The sequence below is a fragment of the Lepus europaeus genome, chromosome 10 (genome assembly GCF_033115175.1).
Source record: "Lepus europaeus isolate LE1 chromosome 10, mLepTim1.pri, whole genome shotgun sequence".
Classification (NCBI taxonomy): Eukaryota; Metazoa; Chordata; class Mammalia; order Lagomorpha; family Leporidae; genus Lepus; species Lepus europaeus.
Window position 1 is genome coordinate 52,863,252 of NC_084836.1, and position 26,319 is coordinate 52,889,570.

The 26,319-nt window shown below is 41.9% G+C and overlaps 1 protein-coding gene across 3 annotated transcripts in view; it reads left to right on the forward strand.

The window, feature by feature from the left end:
• Positions 1 to 471: 471 nt before the first annotated feature.
• Positions 472 to 26,319, forward strand: part of MDM1 (Mdm1 nuclear protein) — a 34,403-nt gene continuing 8,555 nt past the window's right edge. The window contains exons 1-12 of one of the 3 annotated variants that reach the window (XM_062203274.1): positions 472 to 603; positions 1,466 to 1,580; positions 7,457 to 7,821; positions 8,853 to 8,987; positions 11,166 to 11,333; positions 12,492 to 12,595; positions 12,683 to 12,782; positions 17,004 to 17,033; positions 17,366 to 17,541; positions 18,557 to 18,892; positions 20,069 to 20,184; positions 20,273 to 20,379. In XM_062203274.1, coding sequence (XP_062059258.1) covers positions 586 to 603; positions 1,466 to 1,580; positions 7,457 to 7,821; positions 8,853 to 8,987; positions 11,166 to 11,333; positions 12,492 to 12,595; positions 12,683 to 12,782; positions 17,004 to 17,033; positions 17,366 to 17,541; positions 18,557 to 18,892; positions 20,069 to 20,184; positions 20,273 to 20,379 — 1,770 coding nt within the window. In that variant the 5' untranslated portion in view covers positions 472 to 585. Of the gene's footprint in view, positions 604 to 1,465; positions 1,581 to 7,456; positions 7,822 to 8,852; positions 8,988 to 11,165; positions 11,334 to 12,491; positions 12,596 to 12,682; positions 12,783 to 17,003; positions 17,034 to 17,365; positions 17,542 to 18,556; positions 18,893 to 20,068; positions 20,185 to 20,272; positions 20,380 to 26,319 lie in introns of those variants that run through there. The other 2 variants (XM_062203275.1, XM_062203276.1) reach the window with 2 other exon arrangements.

Consider the following 26,319-nt stretch of genomic DNA (forward strand, 5'->3'; position numbering starts at 1 on the left):
AATAGCACAAAGTGGCGGGCTGCCGGTTCCAGGAACAGGTTTTCCGCGGGACAGACCTGCACACTTTGCAGAAAAATAAGCATTCTGTTCTGTCACATGTTCTTGCTTTATGATGTCAAGATCCGGGGCTTAGCGAGGCCGGTAGCGTTCGAATCCCACCAGCACACAAACCCATTGTTGCACCAGCAGCCGGCGGCCCAGGACCCATCAATCCCTCCTAGGATGAAGCTCCCGCGGAGCCCCGCCCATCCCAGTTCCGGGAGCCTCATTGGCTAGACTTCCGCCCGCCATCTCTATGAGCACTCTGGATTGGGCACTGGAGGTGGGCGGTCCCCGACCGAGCATTGATTGGTCGAGTTATAATGACGGCAAGGGGCTCTGCGAGACTGTATTGGTTCTTACGCTTCAAGGTGGGCGGGGAAAAGCCGAGCGACAGGGCTCAAGGCGAGAAGTGGGGAGTGCGCCGGCGCGTAGTCGGGGACGCCAGGCTGAGGCTTTTCCTAGGGAACTGTGTTGTCGCCCCGCCCCCCCGGGCTTTTCGTCCCGTTAACTGTCGGAGTGGCGGGGGCTCCAGCGCCGGGCGACATGCCGGTGCGCTTCAAGGTGAGGCCGGGATCGCCGGGCCGGAAGGCAGCCGGGGGGAGCCGCGGCGGGGCGGGGACGGGGCAGGGACCGCGCTGGCTCTGTGCGCTGCGCGCCTCAACCCGCAGGGGCTGTTGGCCCCGGCCTGCGTGTGGCGGCCCTGCCGGGAGCCGCGAGGCCCCGCGTTCCTGGCTCCCTTCCCGCTCACACACCTCCGAGTGGCGGGTCGCGGCGAGCCAGGTGGTGTGGAGGGACTCAGCAGCGGAGAAGGGAGGAGGGCGCTGTATCCTACGGGAGGAACTGACCCCTCTCACAGGGTAGCGTCTGGCCCTCCTTCCCTTTGATACTTTAAAGTGTGTGTTTTAAAGACTAGTTACGGGTCCTCAGTAAAGAGGGAATACGAGCAATACACATTTTTCCCGGTGGTGTAGTTTCAAGGTTCGTTAAAGTTCTGAGTCTCTGGGAGCTGGCCGCGACAGGCGCCCCTCAAAGAACAGGTGACCATGAGTCCTGGCCCCTACTCTTTCATCTTAAGGGCTCTTATCCAGAAAGGGAAGGGAGTTTTTCTTTGACTTTACCAAACCCCCCCAAGGAACGCGGCATAATACGGAGTGTGTCCTGGGTGGGGGAGCTTGTGAGCCTTGGAGCCCTGCTGGCACCTGCCTCAAGTCGCTGTGGGGATTAAAGGGTATAATACACGTGAACTGCTTAGCACGGAGCTGGGTAAATATTAGCCATCATTAAGGAGCCCATCTGTGTTGAATTAGCAAGCTGGAAGCTTCCAACTGTCTTGGGCGGTTCAGAACTTATTTATTTTTTTCTGATGTCTGCCTTAAAGAAATGTTCATACTACACCGTGCTCACATTGTTCATTGCGTTACAGGGGCTGAGTGAATACCAGAGGAACTTTCTGTGGAAAAAGTCCTACTTGTCAGAGTCCTGTAATTCCTCAGGTGGGCAGAGGCACCCATGGGCTGGACTTAGGTCAGATCAATTAGGTAAGTCGGGCAAACTGAGAGCCATTATCACTTGAGTCCACCTTGGGCTAAGCTTATAAAATGATTTATTCAAAATTCAGCTGGCCTGATTGACTGATTCATTTGTTTAATGGGTACTTGTTGAGGGTTTACTGTTGTCCAGGGGTATTTCCAGCTGCTAGGGATGTAGCCCTGACCAGAGTCTCAGACCTGTGGTGAGACAGTTGACACCTAACTCAGTAAGTAAGTGAAGGGATTTCGAGTTGTGTACAAAATCACAGGGAAGTGTGATAGAGGCAGAGTTGCATTGGATGGAATACACTTTAGATTTTTTTTAAAGATTTATTTATTTGAAAGTCAGAGTTACATAGAAAGAGAAGAGGCAGAGAGAGAAGCAGCAGAGACAGAGGTCTTCCATCTGCTGGTTCACTCCCCATATGGCCACAACAGCCAGAGCTGGGCTGATCCAAAGCCAGGAGCCAGGAGCTTCTTCCTGGTATCCCACGCAGGTACAGGGCCATCTTCTACTGCTTTCCCAGGCCATAGCAGAGAGCTGGATCGGAAGTGGAGCAGCCGGGTCCTGAACCAGCGCCCATATGGGATGCCAGCACTGCATGTTGCGGCTTTTCCTGCTATGCCATAGTGCTGGTCCCTACACTTTAGATTTGATAGTCAGGAAAGGCCTACACTTTAGATTTGATAGTCAGGAAAGGTTTTTCTAGGGAGGTGGCATCTGCGCTGGACCCTAAAGCTGTCAAGGGGCAGAGGTGGGGAAGAATACCCCATGATCTTGAGGAATGTAAGCACAGATGGATTGAACAACTTGCCCCAGGGTCGAAGCCAGTGAGTGGCAGAACCATGATTTGAAATCAAGTCTGCTTTAAGTCCATGAGTTCACAGGTCACATTTTTATCATTACACGTTTCCTCCTTGTATCCCAGAGAAGTCAACCATGAGCCAAGGTTTCCCAGAGTGGGACTGACTTTATGTACCTACTTATTTAATTTCTCCTTTGCTAGGATATAAGATAGCTGAGAACAGGGCTCTGTCTTATGCATTACCTTGTACCCTCCAGTAACTAACATAGAGCCTTAGGCCACTTTGCTGCTTTATAAAATGAATTTTTGAATGAATAACACTGAGTTTGAATCAACACTGGCTGTGTGACACTGGACAAATTGAACCTCGTAGGGAGCTCACTGCGTAGGATTGCTGAGAAATGACGTGTTGCCTGATAAGTCCTGGCGCGTATGCAGTGCTTGGTGCCCACAGGTGATGTGTGTGAGTGTGCCGACATGATGCTAGCTGTTTGAAACCTGGGTCGGGGGCTGGTGCCACGGCTCACTAGGCTAATCCTCCGCCTTGTGGCGCCAGCACACTGGGTTCTAGTCCCGGTCGGGGCGCCGGATTCTGTCCCGGTTGCCCCTCTTCCAGGCCAGCTCTCTGCTGTGGCCAAGGAGTGCAGTGGAGGATGGCCCAAGTCCTTGGGCCCTGCACCCCATGGGAGACCAGGAGAAGCACCTGGCTCCTGGCTTCGGATCAGCGTGGTGCGCCGGCCCCAGCGGCCATTGGAGGGTGAACCAATGGCAAAGGAAGACCTTTCTCTCTGTCTCTCTCTCTCTCACTATCCACTCTGCCTGTCAAAAAAAAAATTAAAATTGAAACCTGGGTCGGGTGCCAGGCCTGGGAAGTTAGTAAAGCATGGCGAGCATCTTGAGAATTAGGTGGGGACAGCAAAAGGAGAGTGGGCTAGAACTGGCTGCTTCTTTAGGTGCCTCCTGTGGCATCAGGATCCTTGGTCCTGAGCCTGACTTAAGAGCTTGGGTCTCCCTGTGCTCCCAGCGCCCCTGCTCAAGCCACCAGAAACTCTAGGCTGTTGAGACTCCAACAGGTAAGAACCCAAAATCAAGGGACTGATGTGGTGCAGTGGATTAAGCTACCACTTGCCACACCAGCATCCTATGTCGGAACACTGTTTTGAATCTCAGCTGCCCTGTGTCCCATCCAGCTTCCTGCTAATGTACTAGGAAGGCAACAGATCATGGCTCAAGTACTTGCCTCCTGCCACCCACGTGGGAGACCTGGATGGAGTTCTGGGCCCCTGGCTTCGGGCTGGCCCAGCCTCCACTATTGTGGCTATTAGGGGAGTGAGCCAGCAGATGGAAGATATCTCTCTCTCTCTTTGTCTCTCTGCCTTTCAAGTAAATAAATACATTATTCTTTAAAAAAAAAAAAAAGAATTGAAAATAAGTCTTTAAGTATAGATATCCCCCGTGGCCTGATGTGGCTATGACAACACTGCATGTTTAGTTAACTAGATAGTTGCCTCTATAACATTTTAGCTGCAATCACCTGCATTGGATGGGAGGAGACTGTGGGAGCAAAGCCACTTTGCGGCATGACACATTTTGAAAGATGGAATGGTCTCCGGGAGGGAGGTCAATGGGGGCTTTAGGTAAGGGGCGGAGTGTCAACTCCAGGCTGCTCAGCGAGGGAGGGAGAAGGGTGGCAAGGAATATGGTGGTTTTGCCGAGGACTGGCCATTCTTTTAGCATAGTATGGCTTTTTCTCTAGAGGTTTGCTGATGCCGGGAGACGAGGCCAGACCACTTGAGAATCTTCCCTTTTCATTTTCCACTGCAGCCTTGGCCAATGTTAAAGCAGAGAGAAGGCTAAGACTGTAGTCTTTATTTAATTTTATTTTTTAAATATTTTATTTATTTATTTGAGAGGTAGAGTTACAGACAGTGAGAGGAAGAGACAGAGAGAAAGGTCTTCTTCCATTGGTTCACTCCCCAAATGGCCTGAACGGCTGGAGCTGCGCCGATCCGAAGCCAGGAGCCAGGAGCTTCTTCCAAGTCTCCCACGTGGGTGCAGGGGCCCAAGCACTTGGGCCATCTTCCACTGCTTTCCCAGGCCATAGCAGGGAGCTGGATTGGAAGAGGAGCAGCCGGGACTAGAACCGGCGCCCATAAGGGATGCCAGCACCGCAGGTGGAGGATTAACCTACTGCGCCATGGTGCCGGCCCCTTTATTTAATTTTTTTAAAAAACATTTTTTATTTTATTTGAAAGGCAGAGTGACAGAAAGAGAGGGTATCTTCCATCTACTGATTCATTCCTTAAAAATGCCCATAGCAGCTGGGGCTGGGCCAGCCCAAAGCCAGGAGCTCAGAATTCCATCTGGGTCTCCCACATGGGTGGCAGGGACCTAAGTACTTGGGTCATCATCCCACTCTCTTTCCAGGAGCTGGGCTGGAAGTCAAGGAGAGGGACTTAAACTGGCACTCTGATTTGGGAGCGGGTGTCCCAGGTGGTAGCTTAACCCATCATACCACATTGCCCGCCCTAAGCCTGTAGTCTAAAAGAATTTAGAAACTCTTTGTTCTGCTTCACATATTTTTAAATTGACATTTAATTTTTTAAAATCAACTTATCATTTAGTTTGATTTCTATAAACTTTTTGTTTTTCAAAGATTTTATTATTTGAGAGAATCGGGGGGGGGGGAGGGAGGGGGAGAGAAAGAGAGAAAGAGGTCTTCCATCCATTGGATCACTCCCCAAATAGCCGCAATGGCCGGAGCTGTGCCAATATGAAGCTAGGAGCCAGGAGCTTCTTCCGTGTCTCCCGTGTGTGTGCAGGAGTCCAAGCATGGGCCATCTTCCACTGTTTTCCCAGGCCATAAACAGCTGGATGGGAAGTGGAGCAGCCGGGACTCGAACCGGCACCCAAATGGGATGCCAGCCCGCAAGCAGAGATTTAATCTACACCACCACGCCAGGCACATTTCTATAAACTTTTAAAAAAATTTTAGATTTTTATTTATTTGAAAGGCGAGTGGGGGAAGAGAGAGGGAAAAAAGAGAGATGTTTCTTCTACTGGTTCATTCCTCAAAAGCCTGTGGCAGCAGGGACTGGGACAGGAACTCTATCTGAGTCTCCCACAGGGGTGGCAGGGACTCTGAACCATCATCTGCTGCCTCCCAGGCACCATAGCAAAAAACTGGTTTGGAGGCAACAGTGGAGGGGGAACTTGATCCCAGGCACTCCAATTTGGGGTACAAATGTTCCAAGAAACAGTTTAATTCTCTGCACCACAACACCTGCCCAGATATTTAATTTTTTGAATCAAAAGTTTTACAAATAGTTGTGAAAGATATACCTTCTGGCATATTGGATATTGTGGATCTATTTTACATATATTTTGTGAAAACTGGAGCTGCCAATGTAGCTCACTCAGTATATGGAAAATGTTCATTATATAATTGGCAGATTCAGTCCTTCTTGGCAAAGTAAGCAACCAAATTTGCCTGATTTCAGTACAAAGTTAGTGTAGTATCTATGCCTTTTGTGTGACAGCCCTGTCCCATCTCAATTTTAATCCTAAAATAGGTGATGGAAAAGGTGTGGAGCTGTATGAAATAAAGTGCTATTCTTTGTGACTTCTAACCTCTGCCTTTGCCTGTCTGTCTTGTGCTCTCCCTCAGGAATTATGCTTTCTAGATCGTCCCTTTGTTTGTCCCCCACCCCTGAGGTTGTATTACACCTTGGGGTTGGGTGCCAGAGTAGGTTTCTTGCGGTGCAGAGGCTGGTCTTTCGTAAAGCAGTGCTGATGAAAGGGGCAGAGGCAAATAGAACTGCTGGTGGCAGGTGCAGAGCCCTCAGGCACACAGAGCTGTGTCAGGCCAGAGCGCATATGGGGGTGAGGATCTGGGAAATGATCCCCCTCAGGTGCCCGTCTCTGTTTACCCCCCTGGAATGTCTTTGTGTGCCCCTTGGTCATCAGTGCACCCACTTTGAAGACCCCTGGTCTAGGGAAGGCCTGTAGGGTGGGGACCCTGGGTTCAGTGGCCAAAGCATCCATGAGAGGGCTGAGGAGCTCTGGGCTTACCTCGTGCCTGGTTTTCTGTCCACCTTCCCTTCCTTCTGTCCTGGTCTTAGTCTTGTTTCCCATCCTGTAGCAGTCTCCTTTATATTTAAAGAATGGCCCCTAACTAGGGCGGTGCCTCAGTGGCTGTCATTCCACCGAGCTCCTTTTACCTTGGCAGAAGGTTGAGTTTTCGGACATTTGCTTGCCAGACAGAAATACAGAGAAATCACACCTTAGCTTTTGTGAAAAGGGCTCATTCTTTTTCATTCTCAGGAAATCAAGACAAACATAAAACCAAGACCCAGCATAATGACATCTGATCCCTGCTCATCTTGGTCTGCTCCACATAAGGGCAGCTTTGTGAAAAGTTCCAAATTTTGACAGTACTGGGGCCCATTGTTCCATTAAGTAGCACAGGAAAGTAATTAGAAACGGAGGCAGCATGTACTGCCTGGCTTGCCAGGTTCATTGCCATTCCAGTGACCCTGAGGATAACTTCAACATGGTGACCTCGATTGTGTGTGTGTGTGTCTGTGTGTGTGAGATGGTCAAGTATTGAAAAGTACTTTGTGTGTGTGTATGTGTGTGTGATGGTCAAGTATTGAAAAGTACTTATGTGTGTGTGTGAGATGGTCAAGTATTGAAAAGTACTTAATGTGTGTGTATGTGTGTGTGATGGTCAAGTATTGAAAAGTACTTATGTGTGTGTGTGTGTGATGGTCAAATATTGAAAAGTACTTATGTGTGTGTGTGTGATGGTCAAGTATTGAAAAGTACTTATTGTGTGTGTGTGTGTGATGGTCAAGTATTGAAAAGTACTTAATGTGTGTGTGTGTGTGTGATGGTCAAGTATTGAAAAGTACTTATTTTTTATTCCATAACCTGAAGGATCGTGTGTGTTTATGTGTATATATTCCAACTATATCTTAAAGTCTGTGTCTCCTTTCCTCCTCTCAAAGGTATTATTGAAAGTTGTCTTTATAACTTGGTGCTTTGATGGCTGCTATTTTTGTATACCATATTTTGTAGGGATCACAAAAGAGCCAAGTTTTATTTCAAAGAGAAGAGTCCCTTACCATGACCCACAGATTTCAAAATCTCTTGAGTGGAATGGAGCCATCACAGAGAACAAAGTGGTGGCATCACCAGAACCTGAAGCCCTAGAAACACCCAAACCACAAGAAGTGGAAGGTGTTAGCCAAGAAGGAGTCCTGCCACTGGAAGCCCCCAGGGTTCCTAAGAGAACCAGATCTCACTCAGCAGACTCCAGAGCTGAAGGCAGTTCAGATGTTGTGGACGATAATGAAAGTGTGAAAAGGGACCATAAACTGGATACTGAACATGAGGAACTGGAACTTTCTACCAAGCTTCCTTCAGAAAATGTAGATAATCGGGTAAGCATATTCAATATATTTCTTTTCAGAAGCATAAACTTCTTTATTGTGTTCATCATCATTTCAGTACTCCTATGTTTTGTGTTTAAAATTTTCCATTGTTATTTTCTCATCAGGTATCTATAGTGTGGTTGGTGAGAGGCTGCTGATTTTGGTCATTGTATGTAGTTCTAGATACTCGATATTCTGTGCTGGTTCTACTAAGATACTCAGCCGTTCGCTGGGTGTTCAGCCTGCCCCTGGATTTCTCTCATCAGATCTCAGCTCTTGTCCTCAGGGAGGGATCAAGTTGAGACAGAGAGGAGGAGTAGGCCGTTGCTTCTGGCAGGGATGCTGAGCCGACTTTTTACTTATCCCCTTTCACTTTGTCACTGGGTACTAGCAAGCAAACAAACAGAACCTCGGTTGACAATGCGAGAGGAAGAAGGGTTCTGGCTGGCTGTCAAAGGTCTTGCAGTGTTGCGCTCCTGTGTCACAGCTGGCCTGTGGCGGGTGCCTGCGAGCTCATAAGCAGAGGCTACCAGCACCCAGGCGGGGATCTCACTGCCTCCCCGTTTCTTCCTCGGTCATGTCCACTATTGACTGGAATCCCAGAGTGGCAACTGGGGGTGGTGGAGAAGATTCCATGGCTTGTTGAGACAGGAGAGGGTACAGGGGATCAAGGAGGGTGATGTGTGAATCCGGTGGGCAAAGAAGCACGAAGTGGATCAGGCAAGGTGTTTTGTGCTCTTTATGAATAGATTTAATTATGTATGATGCATAGGAAGGGACTGAGAGATGTGATCTTTTTCTGGGGTGCATAATCATCCCTTGACAGTAGTCACAAAGAACTTTAGTTTTGACAGTTCAAAAATAGATTTTTTTATGAGTTGCAAAAAGTTTGTTGCACAACGGTGTGGATACAGTTAATAATACTGTAAGGTACAGTTATAAATTTGCTAAGGAGGGTAAGTCTCATGTTATGTGTTTTACGAAAAAGTTTGCATAGAAATTTTTAATGGCATTTTTAGTGGTTGTTTTTCCCCTAACAGTTGGATAGACTTCTGCGTAAGAAAGCTGGATTGACTGTTGTTCCTGCACATAATGCCCTGAGAAATTCTGAATATCAAAGGCAGTTTGTTTGGAAGACCTCTAAAGACACTGCTCCAGTTTTTCCAGCTCATCAGGTACTTAATGGATGTAGTACCCTTCTGAGTATTGTCATCTGATCTAGTGATGTAGACTTACAGAGAACCAAGAGCTGAAAGAAATTTGGTGCTTAAGTAGGCTTGGAGGTAGGTTCTAGAAAACTGAAAATGAAGGTTTTGCTATCACTGAAGATTTAGGGTAGTTAAATTATACTGTCCAAGGCTACTGATTTGTTACTGTTACCACGTCTATCACATATACTAAATATGAGATAGGGTAATGAAAACTTGGGAAGCTGGTAAGTTTTACATTCTATAAGATTTTTGTTTATTAAAAAGTTAGTAAAATGATTTTATTCTAAAATGTTACATTTAGTTGACCAATAATAATATTGTGTGTTTTCTGTCTTAATAAAAGTATAACTGGCTTGATATTTATTTTCATAAATATAAAAAAAGTAACACAGGATATATAATTTTGCCTTTGTGTCAGATAAATAGTAGTAGTGGTTATCAATTTATATTTATAAAATTCAAAAACTGTGGGAATAACAAAATGTAATATTGAATTTCATTATATTCTTGCAGTTTGAGTATTGTGCTACCATAACAAATAAATACTATGTTGTTTTCTGCTGTCATCATCTGGACAGTTCTCAGGCTCTTAATTTTCATTTCTGTTCTGAACCAGACTTCAGGCCCAGGTAGGAAGTACTTGCTCTTAAAGAATCCCCAGAGACTTAGGACAGCTCACTCTTTTCTTTCTCTGGGTCTTTGTGTTTTTCTTTGTAAACACAGACACACCTTGATATTCATCTTGTCCTGTACTTCAGCATTCATTTGTGTACTTTATATACCCAGGAGGACTGAGAGGGTATCAATCATCCTACAGTACTAAGACAATGAAACCAGTGATCCTATAAATTGTGGCAGCTTTAGGCTTACTTGTTAAGTTTTTAAAATACCTTTGAAACTTATGTAACATTTTCAGAACATATAAAGTAACATAAAATGATAGGTACCGCTTAATAACCTAGTAAATAGAATCTATGCTTCTTTTGCTTGCTCTCAAATGTTCTTGCATAGTTAAGTGTACCTAAAAAAATTACTTATGACCTGGAAATTGTGATTGTTCAGTTTTCCTTAGAGTATTTGACCTTAAAGCTAGAGCTGATTAAAATCAAAGCCCCATTGATAAATTTTACATGTCAATGAAAGCACTGTGTAGAAATGTTATTTTTCTAGGATCAGAAGCACAATATAAAATAAATCACTAGCAGTACCTTCCCTGGCAATTTTATTGCTTTCATTAGTGAGGGTTTCAAAGAATTTCTTTTGAAAGCAAATGCTCTTTGTTAGTTCAAAGCATATCAGTTTCAGGGTCTGTGGATTGGAGAGCTGTGTGACAGACTTTGAATGCTTGTTGATGGCGATCTGCTAAAGGAGCTGTTCAGCTCTGTTTCATCAGACACCTGTTTTCTGAAAGGATTCCTTATATTATCATGTAAAGGAGTCAGAACAGTTTTTGGCTGTGAAGTCCTTGAAGTTGTCTTGTACTAAGAAAGAGACTATTGGGATTTGATGTGTGTGGAGATGCATTGTCCCGTGTTCTAAATCAGCAAGACTCAGTATCTTATTTGAACTCCCTAACTTTCCCACTTGGCATCAGTGGTAATGTGCTATAACATGGAAGCCATCTTGTGAAGTAGTAAGGATAAAGGAAACATTTTAAAATAGACATTACCTGAATATTTTCTTTGCCTTAATGAAAAACTTAAATGCAAGAAAGCAAAAGTTGGGGTGTGCTGGGGTAGGGGGAACCAAACAAATTGAATGTATCAGAATTCAGAATGTTAAGGTTTTTAGGTTGTTGCAGGATGGAAGACAGTTCATGTTAAGGAGGAAAAAAACCTGTAGAGCTGACAACAGAGTTGCAAAGAAGCAATAATAAAGCAAATGTCTGTTCATATTATTAAAATATGCTTATTTTACTTATGATTTACTTTGGTTTATTTTGATTGCATTAATTATTCAAAATATAGCGACGGATACAGAAAGTTTACTTTTGGATATTCAGTAGATATGTCAAATGAAATTATGAAAGAGCATATATACGATTGCTTCTTTGTGTAATGTGAAAATTTTAAATCAGTTGAAGATTTAAGTTCCATATATTTAACCAACAAAAAAATAACTTGAATTAATTTTTGTTTCAAGGTTTTCCACAGTAAAAGCAAATTTGTTCCACAAATCAAAGGTAATTCAATCATCCATGAAACTGAATACAAAAGAAATTTCAAGGGTTTATCTCCAGTGAAAGAACCCAAATTAAGAACTGATTTGAAAGAAAACGGAATTTGTGAAACACTATCTCCTGAAAAGAAGGTACATAACCTCTTACCTTTAAACAAAAAAAAAAAATTCCCCTTGATTTCAGATTCTACACATTTTCTTTCACTAATAAGTAATGTATAGGTATTATATTTAATAGTTCATTCATTCATTTGTTAAACTAATGTCAGGTGTATATGGAGTGCCTGCTAGGAGCCAGGCACTGGGTAGAACTGAGAATGCAAGGATAAGAAACACTAGCTCTTGGGCTGGTGGGGAGACATAAACAAATTGTTAAAGATAATATGGTATGATGAATACTTATAAGTACAGCAGGAAAATCTATGTGTGATATCTGGTGGTTGGTCTTACAGGAGTGCAAGCTTCAGGGTTCATAATTATAACAGAAATACTTGTTTTAAGTAATGAAATTAAATATAAAAACACATGTATTTTTAGCCTAGCATGTCAAGTTATAGCCAGTGTAACGCATAATATTTACCTCAGGATATACAAACAACTGCTTCTGTGTATGAAATTATAGCTATTTAAGTTGCAGCACCAGGCAAAAAATAATTGTGAATTATAGGTAATTGGAATATAAATACTATTTTCAAATCTCCTGAAATGATGATACCTGATACTTTATGGCTTCTAAAAATAGAAAGTATATGACTTAACTATGACTAAATGGGGATATATGTGTATATGTATATACATGTGTACACACACACACACACACGACCTATGCTGAGTTACTGGTCAGCAAAAAAGAGTTGTTAAGTTACTCAGTAAGCATACTCACTAGGATGTTATGTTTAACTACTGTAACAATTAAATGTTAGTTTATAATATTAAGGACAAATGTTAAGAATTTGAACAATGGTTCAATATGTAGTAACAAAGTTTTATTTTGACATGTATTTATTTGTTAATTTTCAAATTTTCTTCCCTAACCAAACATCTGTAGTCTTTATTGTTAGAAAATGAAGTAATACCCTGAGGTATACTTAAAAAAAAAACCACTTATACTAGTTTCCGAAATTTGCTTGTTAATTTTTTTGTGATTTCTGTAACCTTTCACAGTTGAAGCCTACTTCTAGAAACAGAAATATAATACAATATCCGAGTCCAACTTTTATAACATCTATGTTTTCACTGTAATGTATAACATATTTTAAGTGTGAAAAGCTTAAATTATTTCCATTTTAGTGTAATAAAACAGACACTCCTTTAAAATTAGAAGCAGAGATGGCATCAAAAGACTCAAACCAGCCTAAAAAGAAACTTACTCCTTGGAGACATCAAAGGCTTGGGTATGTATTAGTTTTTTTTTTTTTTTAATCAGGGTATTTAGATGATCAACCTGGGTGAAATATTTACTTTCTTTTCACTTCTATTAGGAAGGTGAATTCTGAATATAGAGCAAAATTTCTGAGCCCAGCTCAGTATTTCTATAAAGCTGGCGTGTGGACACGAGTGAAGGAAAGTGTGCCAAACCAGGTGAGTGCACATAGACTCAGTAAGCTTTCATCTTTGGGTCTGTATAACAACTTAACTTCACAGTGTATTTCATTTAGTAATAAAGATGGTAACTTAAAGAGATAACAATAGTAGCACTAAAAGTGTCAGGAACTTAAAGTTGTATGAATAAGCATGTATCAGTGTATTTACTTTTTTTATACTAACAAGCACTTGAGAGATTAATAATTACTGTTAAAGTCTTTAAAGTTAAAAAACACTTTTTTTTTTTTACAATCAAACATTTAATTGTCTATAAACTCAGATGATAGTATTACGAATTTGATTATTTTATAACATCCAGTCCTCTAATGTCTCAACTGAAGATTAATTTTCAAGATTAAATAATTTTTCTGATAGTGGCCCCCATCTTTCTGTGATACAGAAGAGGATTGTTGGTGTTATTGTTGATTTAAGATCTGTTTTTTGGGCTGGCACCGTGGCTCACTAGACTAATCCTCCGCCTGCGGCACCAGTACTCCAGGTTCTAGTCCCGCTTAGGGCGCTGGTTCTGCCCCAGTTGCTCCTCTTCCAGTCCAGCTCTCTGCTGTGGCTTGGGAAGGCAGTGGAGGATGGCCCAAGTGCTTGGGCCCTGCACCCGCATGGGAGACCGGGTGGAAGCACCTGGCTCCTGGCTTCAGATCCGCGCAGCGCACCGGCTGTAGCAGCCATTTGCGGGGTGAACCAATGGAAGGCAGACCTTTCTCTCTGTCTGTCTCTCCCTGTCTAACTGCCTGTCCAAAAAAAAAAAGATCTGTTTTTTTAAGGTTTCCCCTTATGATATTTTGGCACATAATTTTTTGTTTTATTAATCATAGTTGGTGGCTATACATATTTAAATTAGTAGCATCATTGCCTTAACCTCTTTGGGCAAAATACTTAAATAAGTTGGAGTTAGGAAAAGAATAATAATTTTTAGCTAAGAAGTCAATGATTAGTGATGGTAATACGATTTTAGTTGAACAGGTTATAGACACTTAATATTGGCTGTGTTTTACTCAAGTCTTAGACTGTTTTACCCCTCTGAAATACGTTTCCTATCTGTGGCTGCTTATGAGATACCTAAATATAAGAAACTGTTATTTTCCTACTCCTAACATTTGATGAAGGAATATACAAGAGTACTTCAAAAAGTTCATGGGAAGATGGAATTAAAAGATGTTTATTTGGCTGGCGTTGGGGCTCAACAGGCTAATCCTCCGCCTGTGGTGCTGGCACACTGGGTTCTAGTCCCGGTCAGGGCACTGGATTCTGTCCCGGTTGCTCCTCTTCCAGTCTAGCTCTCTGCTGTGGCCCGGGAAGGCAGGGGAGGATGGCCCGAGTGCTTGGGCCCTGCACCCGCATGAGAGACCAGGAGAAGCACCTGGCTCCTGGCTTCGGATTGGCGTGGTGCGCTGGCCACAGCGGCCACTGGGGAGTGAACCAACGGCAAAGGAAGACCTTTCTCTCTGTCTCTCTCTCTCACTGTCTACTCTGCCTGTTTAAAAAAAAAAAAAAAGATGTTGGTGTAAAATATTTTCAAATTCATGCATATGAGGGTCTCAGAAAGTTCATGACAACTCTGTACTCTGAAGCAACCATGGATTTCAAACAACGTTTTGCTCCAAAGTGAAGCTATCTTTTAATTCTATTTTTCTTGAACTTTTTGAAATGCCCTTGTGTGAATCCACAAATGCACTTTGAACATCACTGATGTTATCATTAGGATATTAAGTCATTTTTTGTCATTTCTTTTTATATTTTTTGAATATTATAGTTTTTGAATCTTTTTATAGTTTAATCTCAGGCTACTTTATCCTAAGTTCCAGGTATTTATTCATAGAACACACAGTTGATATTTTTTGGCTGGTGGTTGTGTTTTTGTCATCTCCTTAATATACCCTCTTGCACTGTTGCTTTCTAAAGTTCTCGCTTAAAGGATTGCTTTTATTTTTAAATTTTTATTTAAAAAAGTAGAGAGCATCTTCTATCCACTGGTTCGCTCCCACAAATGCTGCCAACAGCCAGGGCTGGGCGACGCCAAAGCCAGGAGCCTAGAACATTATTTAGGTCTCCTATATGGGTGGAAGGAACCCGAGTACTTGAGTCGTCACTGCTGCCTCACTGACATGGTAGCAGGAAGTTGAATTGGAAGCAGAGGCAGGATCATTCTCAGATACTCTGATACAGGATGCAGTTGTCCCACCCAGAGACCCATTGTCCCGCTACATGCCCATCCCAGGACTGTTTTTATATAATAATAAGCAGCACTTGTAATTGTAAGATCCCCAGCCTCAGAACAACTACTGAATTGATATCGAAGCCATTTTCCTCTCAACAGTCCTGTACTCTTGTAATCATCCAGACTACTTTGGCTGAGGCAATTTTATTCTTTGTGCTCCACAAATAGGACTTTGTTTCAAGATAAAGTCCCACATTTGAGAGACATCCTGGAATTTGACAGACATTGTTAAGGACTAGATGTCATTTTGGGAGGCGTGATTGTTGGCAGAAAATTTTATTTTCCCTCTTTTCCCCCAGTTTTCTGAGTTTGAATTTTCTGCATATAAATTTGAACAATTTAGTTAAATTATTAATTTGGGAAAGTCAATTCAGAAGTGAAAGAATTCTACTGACAATGTGTGTATTATATAATTGGATGGCATGACTTGACATGGGAAGCTGTGTGTGTATGGTTTCAGTTTACTCAAGAATGTTTTTCTCCCATCTTTTTTTTTTTTAACATTTTTTTTAAAGATTTTATTTATTTATTTGAGAGGTAGGGTTACAGACATCGAGAGGGAGAGACAGAGAGAGAGGTCTTCCGTCCGCTGGTTCACTTCCCAAATGGCCACATTGGCTGGAGCTGGGCTGATCCAAAGCCAGAAGCCAGGAGCTTCATGTGGGTGCAGGAGCCCAAGGACTTGGGCCATCTTCCACTGTTTTTCCAGGCCACAGCAGAGAGCTGGATAAGAGGAGCAGCTGGGACTAGAACCGGTGCCCATATAGGATGCCGGTGCTGCAGGCAGAGGATTAACCTACTGTGTCACAGTGCTGGCCCCTCTCCCATCCTTTCTGATAGCTCTGGTTGTTGGCTGTAGTGGCTATTCCTTTTTATTTTTCATAATTAACATTTTAAACTCACATATAAAAATTTTACATATTTAGAGCATACCATATGATGCTTATGTCATGGTTATTCTTAATATTGAGTTCACATTGTTGAGTTTATTCTCTTTCTAGTAGAACAATTTACTTTGGGATATGTCAACCTCTTAGTCTTTCATCTTAGGTTAGGATTGTAGAAGTTTAAAATGATATATTTGGAAAACATAAATTAGTGCTACAATTAATAATGATTACTTATAAAGTGAATTTAAAGCATGGAATTTTAAATGTCAGTAATAGAGCTGAATAAAGTTTTACAGAATTTCTGTAAAGTCTGTCTTCTCCCTCCTCCCTAAACAAAATTGATATGAAAACTGGATCTCTGTACATAAAGGGGATATTCATGTGGCCCCTCAGCCATCAAGCAGTGAGATTCTTCAGTGGATGGAGTGCCTCAATTGAATTTCTTTTGTATTGTGGAATTGTATTAAGAGAAGCCAGCAGGTGGCAGTATAATGTATTAAATGAAAGGATTTAGAATGGGTATATAGGTTTCCTTTTCATATGAAAATATGTCACTTGCATATTAGGGAATTCAAAGGATCTTATTGTTCATGAGAGCATTTTATGTCTTGTCACTTTGTTGAACATGTTGCAATGATTAATTTGCGGTTATTCTTGTATATGTTTAGTACATTTCTAGAAAGTTGAGGTTTTAGTGCTTCCAAGAGGATGTTGAGGAATGTATAGAAAAAGCCCCATAACTTTGCCACTGGGGGAGAGGGGCTTCTCCGGTAGTAGCAGCTGTGAAGTCAGCAATTAGAGCTGGCCTAGGGGTTTCTTGCCTGTAAGTACTGTACAAGAGGTAGGCGAGTAGGACAGTATTTAGGTTACCTGTTGTCAGCAGCACCTGATGTGGCCATCAGGGTGTGGCTGATTGTCAAGGTAGGTAATATTAACATATCCTGGTTATTGAATTAAACATTACTGAAAATACTAAGAAATACTGCGAAGTTTGATATATATTTAGAAGAAAGATTGATTCCATTGATTCCCATTGGTATTCGATTATGACCTTAACTTGTCATTAAGTGTGTTTCTGTATTCCTCCCCTAGGGTTCTCTAAATGCCATGTGGTATGCAGAGGTTGGTTGCTTTTGAGTTTTTAAAAGCTATAATAATGCATAGAGTACTTGTGTAATTTCAGTTGGAATAAAAAGTAGGTGTCAATATTTTTCTTAGCTACAAATTCCTCCCTGCCTGCTGGTCTGACAGTAACTGCATCATGCTTAAGCTTGATTGTTTTAATTTCTGCTTTTTATGCACATAGTCTGATGACCATATGTGGTGGCTGTTTTCTCCTTTTTTTTTCTCTTTGGTCTCTGGCTATATTTGTGCAATGTCTTTGATGTGCTACTTGGTAATATTTGTAAAGGGGCATTTACAATTAAAAACGATGTCCAAACTCTCTTGTCCAGGTTAAAGAACTCCGAGAGAAGGCTGAGTTTTACAGGAAGAGAGTCCAGGGAACACATTTTTCTCGGGACCATCTGAATCAGATCGTATCTGATAACAACCGCTGTTGGGATGTCTCCTCCACCACGAGCTCAGAAGGAACCATTAGTAGCAACATCAGAGCATTAGATCTGGCCGGGTGAGGTGCTTTCTGGAAGCCTGTGTGAATCATGGAATGCTATAGGAAAGTGGCCTGACTGCCCAGAACTTGCCTCCTAGTCCACTGGATGTAGACTGGCTATTTCTATTGAATTATTTTTAGTTTAGTCTCTGTTGTGAAAAATAAAGCTAACTATACTTGCTTTAATTATTTGTATATAAATAGCATGTAATGTAAATATGGGAGACTGCACATTATATATTATTAATAATTAATAGCAAAGTAGGGATGGTTATATGATATATATAAAATGACTTTAAAAAGTACAAGAAAAACCTAGAGACTATAAGCTAATAGTACATATCCATATCATTCACTAATGGACTTTGAGGCTAATATGGATCTGGGTCCCTAATTTCATGGAAGAATTCTCTGTTGTTCTGAGTTTTGAAGTGAACAAACTTTAACTCTTTGTAAGAGAAGTAACACACTGATGAATTGCAAATAAAATGGTTTTTGGTTGTTACAGTATATTAACACAATCACAGGAACTAAATTAATCTATAAATTCTAAATATGTGACACCTGATTTAAAAAACTTAAAATCTATTCTTTAATGTATTGGAAAGATGAGTCTAAATTATAAAATTGGAATCAGTTTATTTGATCACAAGTACACAAGGTCTGCACAGACCTCAATTCAGTAACCAAGCAAGTTATACCATGTGAGGTCCTAGTTTATGCATGTAAATGTCATTGTAGGGGCTAAGTATGACTTTTGTCATGAGAGATACAGACATCTGTGTGTGAAGGTAGGAGTAAGAGAAGAGAAATATATTTTGGGTTATTTTAATAAAAACTCTAGATGGCAAGTTTAATTATATTATAAAAGGAACTCATAATTAGATTTCTTTCTTCACTCCCTGGGCAAGACAATCTCTGCAGGAAACATGTAGGTGTGAACAGTGGAAGAAAATGATAGATGCACTAGATTAGTATAAGCTGGAAAACTCAAACTAATCAAACTTAAAATAAAACTTGCTTTGTTATGCAGAGATCCTACAGGTCCTAAGACTTTGCAGAAATGTCCTTCTACAAAACTGGAAGAAAAAGGGCAGATCTTGGAAGAGCAACCCCAGACAAATACCACGGAGCAATTGGGCATGTCAGGTGCTCCCACCATACCTGTTAGAAGGCGGCTGGCCTGGGATGCAGAGGACACTGGCGAAGACAAACAGAAACAGCCCAGAGGGGAGAAGGAGGAAGAGGAGGAGGAGAAGGAGGAGGAGAAGGAGAAGGAGAAGGGGGGAAGGGACAAGCAGGTTTGTTCAGGACATCTGGAGAAGTTGGATGCACAGGAGAAATCTAAGGCAGACAAGATGAAAGAAGGGTGAGAGTCTTCAATCATTCAGCATGTAGAGGCATTACGCATGGTTGCTATATATTTTGGTTTTTGTCTCTACAGTGATTCACACTTTTGGTTTTCTGACTAATGAAGATCAGATTTTTACTTTAATATCACAAAGTAGGTGTTGTTCTATAACTTATAACTTGATTCTTCCAGGTATTTGAGTCACCACTAATTATTTGGTAATTAAACCCTTGAACACTGGGCTACCTGGAAAGGAACTACTCAGGGTGTTTCATTTATGTCCTATAACTATGATTTGCCAGATTTACAAATGGCTTTGGATGAATGTGTCCATGTATAATGAGAAAAAAAGTAGTATATTTTAATATGAGATGGTCTTACAAAAAGAAAAAAAAAGAACAGATGATGTTTTGTAATATTTAGAAATCATTCTGAAAATAATGAATTCTTGTTTGATGGACAAATTGGTTTGGGGAGTGGTTTTCTACCCTTTACAATGGTGCTTTTTGTCCGTAGTCTAAATCTCTTATTCATTTGTGAATGTTGCAGCTCACCTGGAACTTGGGCCCTGATTTTTTTTTAAAGATTTGTTTTTATTTATTTATTTGACAGGTAGAGTTACAGACAGTGAGAGAGAAAGAGAGAGAGAGAGAGAGAGAGGGAGAGAGAGAGAGAGAGAGAGAGAGAAAGGTCTTCCTTCTGTTGGTTCAACCCCCAAATAGCTGGTGTGGCTGGCGCGCTGCGCCAATCCGAAGCCAGAAGCCAGGTGCTTCCTTCTGGTCTCCCATGCTTGTGCAGGGGCCCAAGCACTTGGGCCATCATCCTCCACTGCACTCCTGGGCTACAGCAGAGAGCTGGACTGGAAGAGGAGCAACCGGGACTAGAACCCGGTGCCTATATGAGATGCCGGCGCCGCAGGCAGAGGATTAGCCAAGTGAACCACGGCGCCAGGCCCATGGGCCCTGATTTAATGGAAGATTTCTCTTCTGGGTTATTGCTGACTAGTGATCTTTCCCCTTTTTTGTGTGTGTCTGCTCCCTCTTGATTGCATGTGGATTTGATGGTTATTGTTTTCACAAGCAAAATGGCCTTTTCTTACAAGTTTTATACCTTGATATTGTACAATGATGGTCAAGTGTTTTTGGTTGTATTTTCTTGAGGAAATGCTTCCTAATAGATTATTTCAATTTGTAGGTCAGATTCTTCTTCTGAATCCTCCTCAGGAACGGGAGGCAGGCTTCCTACTCCGAAGCTGAGAGAACTGGGTGGGATCCAGAGGACTCATCACGATCTTACTACTCCAGCTGTTGGTAATAGGCAGACAGCTCTCGTGTAGACTGCTTTTTCTATGTGATCAATGCAATGGTTTGAAACCTGCCATTCTCTGCATTTTGCCAGGTGGTGCTGTTTTAGTGTCCCCATCTAAAGTGAAGCCTGCAGCACCAGAGCAGAGGAGAGTGTCCCCTCAGGATGGTCTGGAAACCCCAAAGAACGATTTTGCTAAGGTAAATCATTTGTAGTTTGGAAACTGTATCTGTTTTGGAATTATTTCAGTCATATTTAACAAATGAATGATAAGTTCAAAAATGATTGATGCAGATTTTAGAAAATCATCTAATGTATATGAAGATGATTCAACTACGTTTTGTAAAACAAGGACATTGATTTTATTTTATTTTATTTTTGAGCAATGGCATTGCATTGATGCTAATATATTTTCACTCTTGTCAATACTGACCCAACAGGAGGAGAGACAAGAAAAATAGTACTCTTTATTGAGCCTCAACTATGTATAGCTTATATGCCAGCTATTCTAGGCACTGTTTTAACACTAGAGCTATAGCAGTGAACAAAATAGACAGAAATCCCGGCCCTCATTGCACTTAGCTTCGGGTGGAGGAGGGACACAGTAAATGAGAGCTGTGTAAAGTACATAGTATTTTAGATAGTAATAAACCCTAAGGAGAAAAATAAAGCAAGGGAAGTGAGTAGGAAGTGGCGAGGGAAGTCCTCACTGCAAGGGTGGCCTTTGAGCAGAATCTGAAGAAGGTGAGGGATCAGCTTATGTGCCTGTCTGCAAAGGGATTCCAGTCAAAGAGAACAACAAGTGTGAGGTCCCTCAGGTCACAGTGTACCTGCCTGATGGCTCAAGGACCAGCCAGGAGGTCAGTGTGGCTGGAACAGTGAGCAAGAGACAGAGAGGAGTAGGGGCGATGAGATCAGAACACAGTCGTGTGTTGAATTGTGTAGGGCTGACTTGTTGTAGGTCATGGGCAAGGCTTTGAATCTTCTGAATGAGGTGCGAAGCCACTGGAAGGGCAGAAGAGTGACATGATTTGACTTGGGATTTTTCCAAGTCACTCTAGCCACTCTGTTGCTAATAGACAGTGGGAAAGCCAGAGCAGGGACATGAAACCAGCAAGGATCAGTTACAATATCTAGGCAAGCAATGATACTCATTTGGATCATTGGGTAGCAGTGAAGGTCATATGATAAAGTCTGGTTCTGGATATAAACTGAAGGTATAGCTGACAAGATTTGCTGATACAAAAGATAAGGGGTAAAAGAGGAAGAAGAATTAAGGGTGATTCAGGATTTTTGGCTAAAGAAATACGGATGGAGTTGCCATTTGAGATGAAGAAAACAAGATAAGGACAATATCTGTCAGGAAAGATCAAGAGATGTATTTGGATCAGGTTAAATTTGAGAAGCTTAGTAGATAGACAAGTAGACACGTGGGGTAGGGAGTTGACTAGGAATTTGCATGTAAAGGAAAAGTTGGGCTGCAGATAGATTTGAGGCTTTTAACATATGGATGGCACAAATATTTAAGATCTTAGACTGGAGGAGACCATTAAAGGAATGGATATAGACAGAGAGGAGACAGGAGAGGAAGAGCCAGTGAGTGCTGAGAATCAGGAGACTCTGGCATCCCAGGGATGTCAAGGAGGAGGGAGTGCTCCTGCTGAGTCAGGTATGAGAGTGAATGGTTGGTTTTAAAAACATGGGGTATTGGTAACCTTGGTAGGGGGTCATTTTGGTGGCAGCAAGGGACAGAAATCTAAATATAAGTGCAGTCAAGAGGAAAGAGAGGAGAGGAATTGGAGACAGCTGTCACAGGCAACTCTTCAGAAGTTTTTCCTGGAAGGGAAGCAGGTTAATGGAAAGGTAGTTGGGAAGAAGTGAGATCAAGATGGAAGAGATAACAGCATGTTTGTATGTGGACAGGAGAAATTTTGAGGAGAGTGGATAATGCAGAAGTGAGGGGAAGCTTGTTAGATACTGAGTGGGAGAAAGGCTTAAGATCTGGTGGAGACCTGGAAGGGCTAGCTTTAGGCACTCTGACAGTTCTTCATTGTTTCAAGAGGGGATGCAGAATTCACAGGCACTGATGAATATAGGAAAATAGGGTGGAAGCTTTTGGATAGCCTCTTCTGATGGCTTTTTGGTAATGCATGAAGAAGATTCTTGCTGAGAATGGATGGGAAAGGAAATGTGTGGAAGTCTGAGGAGAGAGGAGAAGGTGCCAAATAGCTTTGTCAGAGAGCCAGAGAGTGAGTGAGGCAGGCAAGTGTGGGATATTTCAGGGAACGTTAAGGGGCTGCTTTAAGTTAGCAGCCATAAATGTGATGTAAGAGAAATGGAATAGGTTGTGTGTTTTTCTCTAGGAAGTGCAGGGTAGGTAGTTGAATTTAACCAGGGTTTTTTACATATTTTGCCTAGAGAAGGAGAGAAAATGGAAAAGAGGGGTAAGGGTATTAAGGGATATGTAAAGGTGATTATAAAGATTGGCCATGGAAGTTTTTTTTTTTTTTTAATTAGGGAGGGGCAGTAGGAATTGAGAAGATGAAGACAGGTGACAGATAAGAAAGGTGACAGAAGCAATGTATGGGAGGTCATGGTAGCCTTAAAGACTTTTTAAAACTGGGGAACCTGTGGTCCTGTGGTCAAAATTAAGTATTGGTGGTTAAAAATTGAGATTACAGAAAGATTGCAGTTAGCAGTAATGACAAGGCTTAACATAATTCTGGGTGAAAGTTGAAAGTGGTTGAAGTAGAATAAAGAACATTGAGAAAACTGGTTACTAATCTCTAAGGGATATTTTCTGATGGTTTTTTAGGAGTTCAAGAGTGTGTGCACAGTGAGAGTTTTCAGTGGTTGGGGAGAGGGCTTAGAACAGAACCAGCTTAGAGCAAGTAATTGTTAAATGTGTGTTGGACGCGTATTATTGGAGTGACAGGATGTTGAAACCATTTCCTGTGGCATGTAGGTACACTGACTGATTGAAGAACATGTGGCATTAGGAATACGGTCAGAGGATTGATCAGAAACAGATGTGGGGAATCTGTTGCCTCTGTGGATGGTCCTGCCCCTCCTCAGTGGGCAGGCTGCCACCTAGAAGGGGGGTGCTTCTAGGCAGCTGTGTACGGAGCTGACTTGGTCCGAGTGGGGTTTGCAGAAAGCTTCAGAAAATGTGTATGTTAAAAAAAAATTCATGGATTTTAAGAATTTTGGGCACCAAAACAAAAATTTTATAATTTGATTTTCAGTGAACTTTTTGAATTACTTTCATTTGCAGCTGGATTTATATGGATTTTCATCCATTATGGAATTAATTTATTGAATAATCTAAACACAATAAAATAGGCTTATAACTTTTTAATGCCAATCTCCATCTCATCAGGCACACAACATACCTGTAGAATTTTAATTAAGCACTCCTATGAAATGAGAAAATTTCTGGTGAACAGCATAATTAGAAATCTCTCCATGTGAATTTTCTGCCTCTGGCACTACAAGGGGCTGTCCAGGAAGTGGATTTGATTATTTCTCATTGTCTAGGCCTCGCTTGCCAGCAGTAGTCACTAAGCTTGAAATACATTATCAGTTTTTCTCCTTTATTTTTGTATAAGGGCTATTATTACATATAAAATTAAACCCATAAATCTTTCAGTTTCCAATAAATTATTCCTGTTGTTCAGTTACCCTTGATTAGTATCATCTTACGTGTTTTTAACCTAGGAATTTGGAAGAATATATTATCTAGAAATGTTCTCACTATTAACTTTTAATCACATACTTTGAATTGTGGAAATAAATGGCCCAGCAGCCATTTGGGTAACTTACCCTTTATACGTATTACCTTGTTAAGTTTACAAACATCTCTGGGAGATAAGTGTTGTTATTTCTGTCATTCAGATGGTGAAAATGAGGTCTCATGGCTGCCATATTGTAAAGTAGAATTTGATTTCAGAGGGTCTGTCCCCAGAGCCTGTTTTTTTTTTTTTTTTTTTTTAATTAATTTATTTATTTGAAAGACCAAGTTACAGAGAGACAGAGAGAGAGGTCTTCCATCTGCTGGTTCACTCCCCAAATGACCACAATGTCCAAAGCTGGGCTGATCCAAAGCCAGGAGCCAGGAGCTTCTTCTGGGTCTCCCATGTTGGGGCAGGGGCTTAAGAACGTGGGCCATCTTCTACTGCTTTCCCAGGCCATAGCAGAGAGCTGGATTAGAAGTGGAGCAGCCAGGACTCGAACTGGCGCCCTTATGGGATGCTGGCACAGCAGGTGATGGTGGCTTTAGCCACTACACCACGGCGCCAGCCCCGAGCCTGTGTTTTTAACACCTTAATAACACTATCTCACACAGCTTAGCAGTAGAATTCCATGGTATTGTTGATCATAAAGGAGCATTTCTAGATCTTATAAAGGACATTAAAAGTTCGAGTGTTCATTAGCTCACTTTATTTAGCGGATATTTCTTACTCCATGATAGGTGCTGTGGCTATGATATGAATGACAACAGCTGTGGTTGGTGACTTCCTTATGTGACCTGTAGTTCAGTGGGGGAGGTACACATTCATTAACCACACACACACACACACAAAGTAAAGTTAATGAAGGTTTCATAGTGAAAGTGTGTAGTGTTATATTGGAAGGAATCAGCCTACTCATGGAGGAAAGATGCTGCCAGGACATGAAGGATGCTCCTTGGAAGTCATTATTGAGCTGAGATAAAGATAAAGAGGAGGCATGAACCAGGCAAAAAACAGTAGAGGGGAGGAGCGTAGCATGTGCCAAGATCCTGTGGAGAATAAGAACGTAGGGTTTTAGGAATCAGACCTGTACAGTGTGCGGCATGGGACATCATACAATGTGATGCTTGACAGGATAGCAATATTGAGAATTTCTATGATTACCTCAAAAGCATTGGGAATATATGAAATGTTTTAAATATGGAAGCATTTAAAAATTTTAAGTATTTGAAATCTCATTTGGAAAGCAAGAATAGACTGTTATTACCCTTAAAAGGCAATTGCAATATTCTAGGTAGGCGTTGTGGACAGCTTGGGCTAGGGAGAGAGGACACAGACCGAAGCAGACACAGCTAATGACTTGTATAAGGAGAACAACATCAAGCTTGGTGCTGGATTGCATAATGGAGGATGAGAGACCATGGATGCCTTCTGGGTTTCTGGCCTGACAGGATTAATGAGGGTGCTATGCACTGAGTAAGAGAATTCTTGATGAGGACCTCTTTTGGAGAGAGCATAGCAGGAGTATCATTTTCCTTCAGTCATGCAATATGACTATTTAATGGACTCTTATTTTTTAAAAAAAATTTTTTCACTTTATTTGAGACACACAAAAAGAGAAACAGATGGAGAGCTCTTCTATCCATTGGTTCATTCCCACAAATCACTGTAACAGTTGGGGCTGGGCCAGGACAAAACCATGTAACTAGAATTCCATCTGGGTCTCCTATGTAGGTGGTAGGGACCAAAGTACTTGGACCATCATCTGCTGCCTCCCATGGTGCTCATTAACAGGAAGTTGATTAGGAGGCAGAGTAGAGCCGGGAGTGATGTCTTAACAGCTGAGCCAAATGCCCACCCTTTAATAGGTTCTTGCTATGTGCCAGACATTGTTTTCAAATCAAGGTATTCATTGATAATCAAGAAGATAGAGCATTCTGTCTTAATGGAGCTTACATTTTCATTGAGAGAAATTGACAAATAACTTTAAAAAGCTGAATTTCAAGTTATAGGAAGTGCTGTGAATTAACTGCAACTGCAAGATGACCTCCAGGGGTGGGTGAGGCTGCTGTTGTGTGGTCAGGCACCTCTGCAAAGACCTAATGAGGGAGGTGCCCATGTAAAGATCTGGGACAGAGACTGTTTTCCAGGTGGAAAGAAAAGCAAGTGCAGGAGTTCTTTTCTGGGGCTGAGTTTTGAAAAGAGTGAAAAGGCCAAAGTGTGGTGCACAGAGGGAAGTGGAAGTGATGTTAGAAAGAGAGGAGAGGTAAGGAGTATGATGTTGTAGTGGCACTGGGAGCCCTTGGCATGTTGGTAGCAGCAAAGCTACTCAGTGGAGAGCTGCTGTACACAGGGCAGGGTAGGAGCAGGGAGACCATAAAGGGGCTTTAAATAAAGCAAGAGATCATG